Here is a 13,439-nt window from a genome sequence, read left to right as displayed (position 1 = left end):
CTTCCCTTACAGTATTCTTAAGACTTTAATTGCTTCCCTTAAAGTCTTCAAGCCTTTAATGGTTTCCCTCAAAGTCTTCAAGCATTTTAATGCTTTATCTTCCTTTTTCTCATTTAAATAAATTAATATTTATTTGAATATTTATCCAAATGCAAATTACACCATTTAATTGAAATAAATGATTTTATTTTAATTGAAAATACCAAAATTCATCCCACTTGCATTTTCCTACAAAATCCACTTGCATGCCTAAACCCCTTCTAGATTCTTCTAAACCTTTCCTAATTAACCTAATACATCCCCTAAATATTGTCACATTCCTAAGAAAATTGAAGTCACTTCTCAAAGACTCCAAAGTCTTTGAAAATCAATTAATGCTTTGTGTGTTCAACAAATTAACCTCTAAAGTCTTCCAAACCACTTATGGCTCTTACATGACCATTAATGGTTAATTCCACTTGCACCCATGGTTAAGGACTTTGACCCCTAACTTAACCCTCATGTAACCCATGGGTCTCTTCAAAGCATTTATTTCTTTGACTAGGGTAACCATCATGTCCCCTCAAGCATTTAATGCTCCTTATCTCTCCTCTCAAGCCTCCTCATGGTGACACTTGTCAACATGGGATTGGGTTGAAAGTCTCACATGGATTGAATATCTTTCAATCCTAACCCTTGTTAAGATTACTCAATCTTAACCCTTCATTTCCCCATTTCTTCTATAAATAGAACCCTTCTCCTCAAGCAAAGAGGAAGCATTAGAGTATTGTTGTTATACTGGTATTAGCATAGAGCTTTTTTATAGCATCACTATCTACACTTGCATAGCATTTTCTTATCATATTCAACCATCTTGAATCTCCATATGGCATCCATGGCTAGTGCTAAAAGCTGAGAGCTACACTCATGTGGAACTTGGAGAGGAGAGGAACAAGGGAGGAGAAACTATGAGCATCTTGATTAGCTATTTTATTCTATGTTTATATGCTTTCTATTTCATGCTTAATATCTCTCTTGATATGCCTGTTTAGGATAATCTTTTGTTGCTAACACTAATGTTTGTTTCTTGTGCTCTTGTGTGTGTTGCCATCAAATAGATTTTCTAATCCTTTTTGCAGAGCATCACTAGCAATCCTACAAATCTCCCCATTTATACTCATTCTTTAGATAATTCTCATGTTGTGGATGAATCATTAACTAGGGTTTCCATTGACCAATTGGAGATGATTGACAATCAATTTGAAAATATTCAACAATGGATGAGTCAACAGTACACAGAAAGTGAAGTTTTCCCATTGATTAAAGGATTGAAAAGAATGGTTCAAAGTGATAAACTTGGTGTTGATATCTTGCTCGGTATTGCTCATATTGTTCATTCTAATATTATGTCTATGAGGAGTTGTGTTGAAGTCCTTGGTTATACATAACCTACTAGTCCTGTTAATTATTTCATTCCTTTGACTACCCCTATGGCTAGTGTTCCCACTTTTACCTCCAACATCATGGCTACTTCTACTCAAAATGTCATACCTACAAGTGTTAGTCAAGGGAGAAACTCCTCTAATCATAACTCCTCCATCCCTCCCCAAGTGAGTCTTCCATTTGTTACCCAATCTTCTCCCATACCTACCTATAATAGTGTTCCACCTCCTTATTCTCAACCCCCACCTTACTATAACAAAATCCCTCCTTATTCTTAACCACTTTGTTCATTCAACAAGGTTACCCCTCTTTATCAATCCAACATGTCCAATTTCAATCCTTCTACCAAAGCTACAATGAATAGTCTAGCCCAAACAGTGTCTTCTTTGCAACAATAAATAGCTTCCATGAATCAATCTAAGTATAATGTGCCCACATTTTATGTAGCAAGCCCATTATCTAATAACATTGTCCAAGTTGTCCCTCCTAAACATGTGGAAATCCCTCAATTGGAACTTTATAATAGAAAAAGTGATCCCTTGACTCATGTTAAAACATTTCAAATTTTGTATCTAGTGACTTTTCTCATGACCAAAGATTGTTGGCTAGATTGTTTACTAGAATGTTTAAGGTATAAAGCTTTGCAATGGTATTTCTCATTGCCTCCTTACTCTATTACTTCATTTCAACAATTAGCTAATGTTTTTATTCAATAATTTCACAATAATATTGGTCCTAAAATTACTTTGACTGATTTGATGCATTGTAAGCAAGGTGTTAAAGAAAAAGTGATTGATTTTATTGGTAGATATATGCATTTGTATCCTCAATTTTTTTTTCCTATGCCTGGTCAAGATATTCAAAGAATTTCCATTTCTAATTTGCAAAAAAATATTTGGGATGAACTTCTCTTTTATGAGTTTACAAGTCCTTTACGCAGTTGTGCATGGTACTTCACAAGTATCAACTTACTATGAGTCAATTGGAACAATCATCTTCAATGGCTCTGAGTAATAAAAGTGAAAGTGCTTAACAACCTTTTGCGAAGTTCAAACGAAATAAGGGATTCATTAAATTCAATGACAACAACAACACTCAAGTAGCAGTTGCAGCAACAAGTGTGCCTCCTTTGTCCAAATACTTTAGAAAATAATTCACTCCTCTTAATGAGTCTTTGCAAAGTATTATGTCACAATTGTTACAAAGGAATACATGTTAAAACTTCCCCCTATTAAACCAATTGATACAACCAATCCTTTTCCATCTTCTTATGATGCTAAAACCTTTTTTCCAACTTCTTCTGATGTCAAAGCCTTTTGTCAATACCACCGTCAACCCAGTCATGACACTGAAAACTGTTATTCCTTAAGGACTAATATTCAAGACTTGATTGATAATAATACCATATTTGTGGTTGGTGTGAATGATAAAGGAAACAAATTAGTATCTCCTCCTAATCAAAACCTTAAAATATTCATTGATCCTTTACCTTCCCATTCCACTAATGTGATTGAGACTGATAGTCTTGCCTTCTCTCCTAATGATGTTGACCTTGAGTCTAATAATGTGTTGAACCTTGTTGATAAAAATTCAAAACTCTTAAGGACATGCATTACATTTGATCCTAGTGAGAGTATTGAAGCACCTGATGGCCCTCTTTACATAACTGCGAAAATCAAAGGCATAACTTCTCGAGGAGTGCTTATTGATCCAGCTTGCATGGTTAATGTGGTAACTGAATAATTTCTTTATACTTTGTAACTGCATCTAGTGACATGATGCATTGATGTGATAGTTAGATTTTTTGATGGCTTCTATTGTCCTTCTATTGGTTCTATCACACTTTCTATTGATGTTGAAACCAAATGTTTAAATGGTGTCTCTGTTATCATTCCTACATCCAATCAATTTTGTGTAAAGTTGGGACATCCTTGGCTCTCTTCCATGAAAGTGATCGCTTCTCATGTTCATAAGTGTTTTAAATTTCTTCATAATGATAGAATCATAACTGTTAATCATATCATATATCAGTCTACGGTGAGGCATGGAGATGTTTCTCTTGATTTTTTTTCATCCGAACAATTCCAACCTCTTCAACCTAGAAGTGATGCTCTCTTTAAATCATATCAAATATGAAAAAATGAGATGATTTTATCCTTGAGTAAGCCTAGAAATCCAACACTTAACCTTTCTCTTTATGATCATATACCTCTTCTTGAGGACAGGATTATTCTTCCTCCCAAGGAAAGAAATAATCTTCTTCTCAAAGAGGAAACTATTTCTTCCCCTAAAGATAAGACTATCCTTCCTCCTAAGGAAAGCGATATTATTTTTCTTAAGGAAGGATTCATTCCTTCTCATAAGGATGATTTTATTATTCCTCCCAAAGATAGAAATTCTCTTCCTCCTAAGAGTCAATATATTCCTCCTAAGGGTACGTAGACCTATTCCTCCTCCTCATGATGGACCTGGTCTCCTTCTCAAACCTTTCATTCCTCCTTTATATGGTGTGATTTTTCCTCCTACATATTACAAAGGGAAGTAACCAACCTCTCCTATTTTTTACCCTAAAAGACCTTCTCCTATTCATCCTTCCTTCAAAGAAGAAAAGAAGCCTTATACCCGATGAACCTAAACCTTCACAACCTTGTACTAAAACCAAAAGAAATTGTTTTGCGAGAGAACCCTGATGGAGACATCATGCAAGAGCTTGTGAACTTGCTTCCCAAACCATATCTTCCCCCAAGAAACCAACCCTTGATATAATTCCATTTTCTCAACCTTCTCCTAACCAAGATGCTCAACCTAATTCTCCAAGATGCAAAATTCTTAAGACAAATGATGATTCAAGTTCTATTCCTATTAGAGCTCCTACTTTTGTTAATCTTGATGAAAAAATAGTTGAGAATTTTGTTAATACTAAAAATGATAATCTTAATATTTTTAATGATGAATATGAATATGTTGATGTTGACAATGATTTATCTAAATAAATTTTAAAAACATTAATCCTAGCTCCTAGTAACAGAAAAAGTGACTCATCATTAGAGCATGGTCCTTGTTTGTAACTTTTGATAGCTCCATATAATGTACTCAATGACGCTCATCTTGCGTGTTTTCCACCTTCCCAAAACAATGATGAGCAAGATCGGGGGGCAACTAGCATGCTTGATTAGCTTCATTAGCACCGTATATTCTCTCCCTCTCTCCTCTCTTGCTTGTTTGTTACCTTCTTCTATTTGTCTCTTCATTCTTCTATTTGTTATCCCTAGTGTTGTATACTTGAGGATGACCCAAAGCATTGAGATCTCTTTTGGTCTCTCCCATGTTGACTCAAAAGGCATATGTGTCCTTCTTCTATGGTGGTTTCCCTTCTTTGGAGGATGAGTATAATTCTATGCATATATATACACATGATATACATCATTTATCATAAAACGTATACTAACTCCAAAGTTAAGCGAAACCACCTTGTGTTTTGTGATCATTATTCTTTGATTTGTCCTCTCTTCGGGGCTAAATTATAGTGATAGCGTGCTTGTCTTTTTGGGTGTATCATACCTTAAATCAATTGCTCCCAATAAGGCATGCACAATCGCTTTAACGTTGGTGCATACACTCCACTCAATGATTCTCTCTCTTGCATATCTTAATACTTAAAGTTACTTAGTGAACTTTGTCTTTTGCTTTGCAATTTTTCATATTTTTTCTTTTCATGACTCATAGTAAGAGAACCTTACTAGTTTGTAGTCACGGTTCTCTCTCTTTCTCTCTCTCATGATCTTCCCTTTTACCTTATGATTGAATTTGTAAGATCCTAAAGTCCATTGGGGGCTTTGTGTATCTTGCCTCCTTGATGACTTGGTGAAATTTTTTCAATGAGAACCATTTGTACTTTACCAAGAGTATGATTGACTTCATACTCCCACTAAAGTGGGAGATAAATGTAGCATCCTAAAATTGTACCCCATTGCAATTTTGACCGCATTGAGTCCTTACCTTAGTGTTTGCACCCCTTGGCCTACTTGGGACCTAATTATGTTGATTTCCCTTCCATATTGCATCACTTGGCATTCATTTGGTACTTGACCCTTTCCCCAAAATAGGGCAGGACCAGGGTGTGGCACCATGGTCCTCAATAGGACCATGGCGCCACAACATGGTCCCCCTTATTTTTGGGTCCCTTTTAACCCATTTTCACATTTAAAATTTGAGTGGGAATTCCTTCTCTGTGTTAGCTCATGTCAAAAAATTAATTAGTTTTCTCAATGGGCAAGTATATAAAGAGGATTTCCCCTCTCATTTGAACATCATGAAAAATATAAGAAATCCAAGAGCACTCATACGACATCAAGCAATCAAGCATTCAAGAGAAATTGAGCATTTTCAATCTTCCTTCAAGCCTTCTAGCAGCAATAAAGTCAAGATTCAAGCATTGAAGTGGAGATCTACATCCTATTTTATGAAACCCCAATAACATGTGGAGGCAAGAAAAACTTCACAAGGAAGTATCATTATTCAAATTTTCAGTCATGATTCAGCATCTCCCTCAAAAGGAGAACCTTTCCTTACAATCATTTCAATTTTATGGTTAATTCCAAAACTAGGGTTTGACCTAAGGCAAGCCCCTATTACCAACCTATTTCCCTTTCTTTATGCGTGCAAGAAATAGGTACAGAGTTGTACTTATCATAATAAACTTTATTCACAAAGATGAATCAACCCTTTTTGACGCACAGAAATTTCAGAGGACGATGGTGCCGCTATTGGAAACAAGGCAAAAAACTGAGAGGGAGAGGTCAATCAGTTTTTATAAAACTTTACTCAACTTAAACACAATTTCAGATTTTATAAATAACAGCGAAAGCACAAATCAACCCAACATCAATAACACACATAGCACCAAGATTTTTGACGTGGAAACCCCGGTTAAGGGGAAAACCACAGTGGGAACCCATCCACAATATGATGTTACACTGTTAGAAGTATATGAAATATTACAATGGGGAATGCACATACATTCAGGCACACTACCTAGAGCTCACTGCAGAAAACACAACAACAACAACAAGGGCTACAACCCTAGGGAAGACTCGTTGTCTTAAAAAAAGATTTGAATTACATCTGGAAGATCATGAACTGATAGAATAGAATCTCCTCATGCCTAGTTACAGTTTCGATTAAGCTCATATACTGCTCTACCACACTTCTTCTTTACTACTGAAATATCAAATCATTATTCTCTCATTACACACACTCGCAGATACTGCATATACATCCACAACATGAAATTACATTAATTTATACATATAATCAACCTATCTTTCAAGGTCGGCTCAACCCACAACACAAATTACAAAATATGACCACACACACTACAATAACACATGCGAACTAAAACAATGTTGGCTAAGACATAGTATGGACCCAAATCACCAACTCAAACATGAAACACCTCCAAGAATTAAGCCTCAAACATCCACAACACACTAAAATCATCATGTCGGCCAAAAACATGAAGAACACCACCAAAATAAGGAAAATCATCAATAACGAGCACAATGATCAATGTGGACCACCAACACAAATAGGACACGATCTAGGAACATCCAAAATCATCATGAATTACCATAACAACAACCGCAACATCACCACTTACTATAATCTTCATCAACATTATATCAAACTTGAAGAACACTAACTGAACTGACTATCAAACTAAAAGATACACTTGCGGACCTCCAAATCACGAACCATCTGGATTGGGGACACACCAGAACGTCCCAAACACTCTTCCAAATCTACAAACCAAGATATTACAATGGAGAGCAAAATCCAAAACACCGAACACTGGAAAACATACCTCAATACTGGATCTCATAACTTGATCAAATCACCATACGGACCATTGAAACTTTTGTTGAATCAACTATAGATACTTATCTCAAAACCCTTTAATCCACAACAACTCATCTGCAACACACTGGCCAAACCAACTCACTTAATCTGACTGCAACAATGGAACACACAGAGGAATATGTTGACAACAATGACAACAACACGCTCTAACAAACTTCTAAATAATATCCAACAGCCCTTTGGCATTGATGGAAACATATGATGTGAAAAACAATCAATGCAAAGAAAGATAACAATCAACTCATCAGAAGATCATGCACATAGCTCACAAGTTTTTCACATAGCTCTCTCTCCCCCTTTGACATCAATGCAAAAAGCATATACTGCACAAATCTCTCTCAACAACAATTGATCAAACAAATCAAATTTGAACATTTGAATCACTGAGTACTCCCCTCGAGTAGCATCCACCACACATCAATCTGGAGCACAAGATATCTTTGTATCTGATTTTGATTTTGGGTCTGCACTTACTTTCCTTTATCTAAACTGACATTATGATCATCTGAATCATATCCACAAGATCTGATATGTCTCATATTTCTTTCATCAACTTTCACATTATCACTTTCAACTATCTTTCTCAATCTCTTATTATAACACTGGTAGGCCTTACTCTTAGTAGAACAACCAAGAAAAATTCCTTCATCACATCTAGCATCAAATTTCCCTAGATCTTCATCTCTTCTGGTATAGCATTTACTTCCAGAAATTCTTAAAAATCTAACTGTAGGAAGATGACCAAACCATAACTCATAAGGAGTCTTATCGGTATCACCTTTAATATGCACTCAAGTAAGAGTATATACAACAGTACTCACAAATTCTCTCCAATAGATATGCGGAACATTTCCTTCAATCATCATAGTTCTAGCAGCTTTCTAAATTTTCCTTTTCTTCCCCTCCACAACACCATTCCACTGAGGGGTTCTAGGTGCAGATAACTATCTCTTTACTCCATGCTCTTCACAAAATGCATTAAACTCACTAGAAGTGAATTCACCGCCTCTGTCAAATCTCAGACACTTCAACTTCAGTCCAGTCTCGTTCTCAACCATAGCTTTGAAAATCTTGAACTTCTCCAAAGCTTCATATTTCTCCCTTAAGAAAGTAACCCACATCATCCTTGAATAGTCATCAATCAGCTGCATGAAATACCTATCTCCCTGCAAGCTTCTCAGTCTAGAAGGACCACACAAATCAGTATGCACAAGATCCAATAATCCATTAGAATTATATTGTTTTCTTTTGAAAGTAACTCTTGTCTACTTCCCTAATTGACATTCCTTACATACCGAATTAGTAGGATTTGCCAACTTAGGAATATCTCTCACTACTTGAGTATAACTTATCTTAACCATGCAATCAAAATTCACATGACACATGGGTGAACCCACAATAGTGGGTTATACTTTATTACCAACTTTGACACAGTAATATTTATCTTCAGAAAAAACTTCAAATTCAGACACCTTTTACTTCTAAACTGTAAGGAATTTGTAGATGATGTGAAGTACTGATTTGTGTCATTTTGTATGTAGATTCTAAAAAAAAAAATTGATAATTTTTGGAATCAATTTGTCCATTTTTCTATCCCCCTCGAAAACTAGTTTTTTTCAAAAAACAACATTTTTAAAGAGTGACACTCACTCTGTATAGCATAACTTTTTTTCTATAATAGAAATGAATGTGATTCTTTTGAATTTGATTTTGTAACATCCATATATAGTGTTTTCAATTGGTTTTGTAACATTATCTTTAATATTTCATATTTTATCATGATTTGAAGTCAAGTTAACTATAATTTTGACATATGTCCATTTGATATTACATAACTTGTTGTATGTGCAACGAAAATCAATTTTATTTTTTTGTTGGAAAGAGGACTTCAATACCTAGTGCATAAATATTTTTCGGAATTTTTTGGGTGATGTTTACTATTTTTCCATAAGTATTGAACAAAGAAGTTCACTTTTGATGAAAACCCTAAATTCATAAGAAATAAAATAAAAATATATTAATGAAATTTGATATATTAAAAATTATACTATTTGGAAAGATTATAATAAGGGCTAAATAAAAAATTTTTTAAATCTAAATGAATTCATTTGACCCCCCCAAAAGCTAATGTAAAATTGGTTTTTTATCAGCATCTCATAGATGCAAAGGAGACTCCATTGCAAGTATGATTTAGAAGTAGAGAGGTTCTATCCAAGAAGTTTATATCTAAGAGCCTTTGATCTAACTCTCTTCAATTGATTACTTCAAATGGGACCTCTTAAAGCTTAAATCATTATATTTTCTAAAAGATGTATGATTTCAGCAAAAATCAATATGTACAAAAAGGTGGGAACCAGCATTGTGAGTTCACCGACATCCTTCTATGCCATAACAAAATTTTATCAACTTAATAAATCAAACAGCTTTTACCACAAGCATTCAAGTAAAAGATATTACCTTTAGTTTGTGTCCCTGATGCAATCTCAATTCCAGATCCACCTAAGATTTTACACTTTCCATTTTTGAATTGCATATCATATCCCTCATCAACCATATTTCCAACACTCTAAAGATTATGCATTATACTTTCAACATATAACACATCATCAATATTATGATTACCATCAAGACAAATAGAACCTCTACCACGGATTATACCAGCTTTACACTCATCACCAAATCTTACTACACCACCATCATACTTTTCCATACTCTCAAACTTAGTAATTTCACTTGTCATTTGTAATGTCCCCACTTTAGCAGTTGACCAAGTGTATGTGCGTTAGCCTATCTCTACATGGTCCTAAGGGCTAACGAAGGGTTTAAGGGGATCCTAGAGTGTTTTGGCCTAGTCATTTCCAATTTGGGTCAAAATGGAGTTGATTTACTTAGTTTCAAGCATACTTACTATTTTTAGTAAGTCAGCAAGACACAACGGAGGCTAGTTTTGGTGATTATATTCGATACTCCTCGGTGAGAGCTTTCTGACGAGCTATCACTCGTGCTATTCAGAGTCTAATTGCTAATATATTTTAATGCCTGAAGTGTTATTAAAGTAACATTTAATTTAATTGTTAAATATTAAAGTGTTACTTTAATATTTATTTTATGGGGATGTGTGCAAATCAAAGGGGCACCCAAGGGAGACATAAGTGAATATTTTAATATGTTTTATATTGCACATCTTTTATCCCACATTGCTCATGTGAGTTGGGTCGACCCTTGGAGAAAGAATAAAAGGAGGCTTTTGTGGCTTCTTTTAGCATGTTGAATATGAGAAGAAATTGATGTGTGAGTTGCAGATCCATTCTTGGCATTAGAGGATGTCTATCCTCTCTTGTGACATTCTAGACGTCATTCCCTTGGGGTTTGGCCTTTGGAATCCATTGCTATCAGCTTCATTAACAAGCAGATTGGGTGCATCTCCAGCTACAGGTAGATTTGGTGTTTTGCTCATACCTTCTCCACTTCTTGACCAATGCTTATGACATTCTGAAGGGATGATTTTATGAAGATATTGGATTGATTGAAGACTAATTAATATTGTAGCAGCACTGTAGCGCAGCATTATTCATGTTACTGTAGCATGGCACTATTCACGTTACTGTAGCACGACACTATTCACGTTACTGTAGCATGACACAATTCATGTTACTGTAGCAGCAAGATGGGAAGTCATTGCTGGAATATTATGTCAAAAATGCTGGAGTATTTTGTGAGTTGAAAAATCTGCTATGTATTTGATTTTAATAATTCTACAAATAATATCATATCAGCAGTAGTTCAATCTTCATGTTGCATATTATTGTAATTTCCTTCTAGTCCATGTTATGTGATTTCAAATCTATGCAAAGACTTAAAAACAAACAAACATTTCATTTCCAAAGCTATAAGGGGATTTAAACATTAAACGGAGAAATAAGGAGTTGGATGCAAACTGTTTGACTAAATTCCTATCAGCAATTGGTTTAGTTTTTGGGCATTCTAGGGTGTCCATTACAGTGGTATCAGAGCTTGTTTTTCTTGCCATCTTGTGAGGGTTTCATGCGTCCAGCACATCAGTATTACTTGAGGAGAAACAGGTCAAACACAAACCTACAGAATTCACCAAAGACTGAAGAGGAGGGTGACCCTTTTTCAGCACCAGCCATGGGTGACAGAGATGGGGAAAGGGGAGAACCTAGCACTAGGGAGATGCTCAGTGGTCTTTCTAGGGGTCAGAGGGAGCTTCAAGCTACATTGCAGCAGATGGCTATAGAATTTACACAACATTTGACGAGAGCAGATCAAGGCAATAATACCAACCGAGGTAATAATGGCAACCAAGGTAATAATACCAATCAGGGTAATAATGCTAATCAGGGAGGTGGACAGGGTAATGGAGGTAATGGAGACGCATTGGTTAATAGGGGAACCAGGACATATGCTAGAGAAGGTTCTTCTACTACAAGACCACTCATGCCATAGTTTCCTTCAAGACAGAATGACCAAAATAATGTCAGTCCTACACAGCAAGAGATTCAAGATATGATTATGGATGATTGGAGGGACTCTAGCCCTAAGTTACAGGCTGAGATGACATTCAGGGAATATATGGATGTTAGACTCAAGAATACGCCCATGAGAGGAAACAGACAACAAAATTATGAGATGAGGAAGAAATTGGGAAAGTTGTCTATTCCATACTATGATGGTACAGGGAAGGCTTTAGCATAGACATGGGTCCAGAAATTAGATATTTATTTCCATCTTAATCCCATGCTTGAGGAGGATGCGATTAAGTATGCTACATTGCACTTGGATGGGAGTGCACATGAGTGGTGGCACCATGGTATGGTCACATCGGACCATAATCAGATAGACACATATGCAGAGTTCACTGAGAGGTTGATTGACAAGTTTGATACGAAGGATCCAGAACTCCATTTCAAGGAGTTAGCTCAGTTGAGACAGTGAGGTCCTATCGACAATTACATCTTAGATTTCCAGAGACTATCAGTGTTGGTTATAGACATTTCAGAGAGGAGGTTGATTGTACTATTTGTGGATGGATTGTTAGATCCTCTTCATGGTTGGGTGAAGGGACATGATCCCCTCACATTGCAGGATGCCATTCGGAAGGCGAGAGATCTTGCACCTTCCGCTTCTAGGAGTAAGTTCACACCTAAGGATCCACACTTCAAGAAGGATGAGGATAATAAACCTCTACATAGGGATTCTCAGCCTCAGAAAAAAGAATCAAAGAGGTTAGACAATGAGACACTGAAGAAGTTGAGGCGGAAAAAACTATGTTTTCAGTGTAGGGAACCGTGGGATTTATCTCACAAGTGTCCTCTAAAGGCTAAGGCCAACCAGATGGAGTACTTCTCTGCTAAGGAGTCACTATCAGAGGATGAAGAGCAGCAGTCAGAGTCTGATGGTGAGAGCAGTGCCACAGAGGAGGGTTCAGGGAATGAGACGTCCCTAGCTAGATTGACAGGTTCTCAAAAGGCAATTACTTTTAAGGTGTGTGGCACCATACAGGGACAGAAGGTGGTTGCTTTGTTGGACACTAGGGCCACACATAATTTCATAGATTCACAATTAGTGGCTAGGAGAGGGTGGCAAACTGAAGAACATTTAGGATTCTGAGTCATGGTAGCTAGTGGTCACAAGTTACTATGCACACTGAAGATTACAAATCTTCGCATCAAATTGGAAGATGGTTATGAGCTTTAGGATGAGTTCTATGTTGTGGACATGGGTGATTATGACATTATCTTAGGGATGACTTGGATGGAATCGTTGAGAGAGTTTACTCTCAACATGGAGAGAGTAGAGATGAGGTTCCAGTATGAGGGCAGGACTGTGGTACTCAGAGGATTATCAGATGGCAGTTGTAGGGTAGTTTCTTTGAGGAGGATGGAGAGGTTGTTCAGACATGATGATGTTCAGTGGGTAGCAGAGTGCTTGATTATGCCAGTATCACCAGAGCCACAAGTTAAGAGTCTTCCGCCTGATATGCAGGACATCCTTGATAGACATGCCAAGGTATTTGGCAGTATTCCACATGTCGTTCCTCCAGATAGGGGATAGAGCACGTCATTGAGTTAGAAGAG

General features: G+C 36.4%; 1 protein-coding gene across 1 annotated transcript; it reads left to right on the top strand.

Annotated features, from left to right (window-relative positions):
- The first annotated feature begins 11,385 nt into the window (after positions 1–11,385).
- On the top strand, positions 11,386–11,808 carry LOC131857716 (uncharacterized). Its single transcript, XM_059210422.1, has one exon. The coding sequence runs from the start codon at positions 11,386–11,388 to the stop codon at positions 11,806–11,808; it is 423 nt and encodes a 140-aa protein (XP_059066405.1).
- The last annotated feature ends 1,631 nt before the right edge of the window (positions 11,809–13,439 follow it).

The sequence above is a fragment of the Cryptomeria japonica genome, chromosome 8, assembly GCF_030272615.1.
Source record: "Cryptomeria japonica chromosome 8, Sugi_1.0, whole genome shotgun sequence".
Taxonomy (NCBI): domain Eukaryota; kingdom Viridiplantae; phylum Streptophyta; class Pinopsida; order Cupressales; family Cupressaceae; genus Cryptomeria; species Cryptomeria japonica.
This window is presented reverse-complemented; position numbering and strand designations above follow the sequence as displayed.

Coding starts and splice junctions, on each gene's coding strand:
- LOC131857716 (XM_059210422.1), top strand. CDS start 11,386: ATGCGTCCAGCACATCAGTATTACTTGAGGAGAAACAGGTCAAACACA.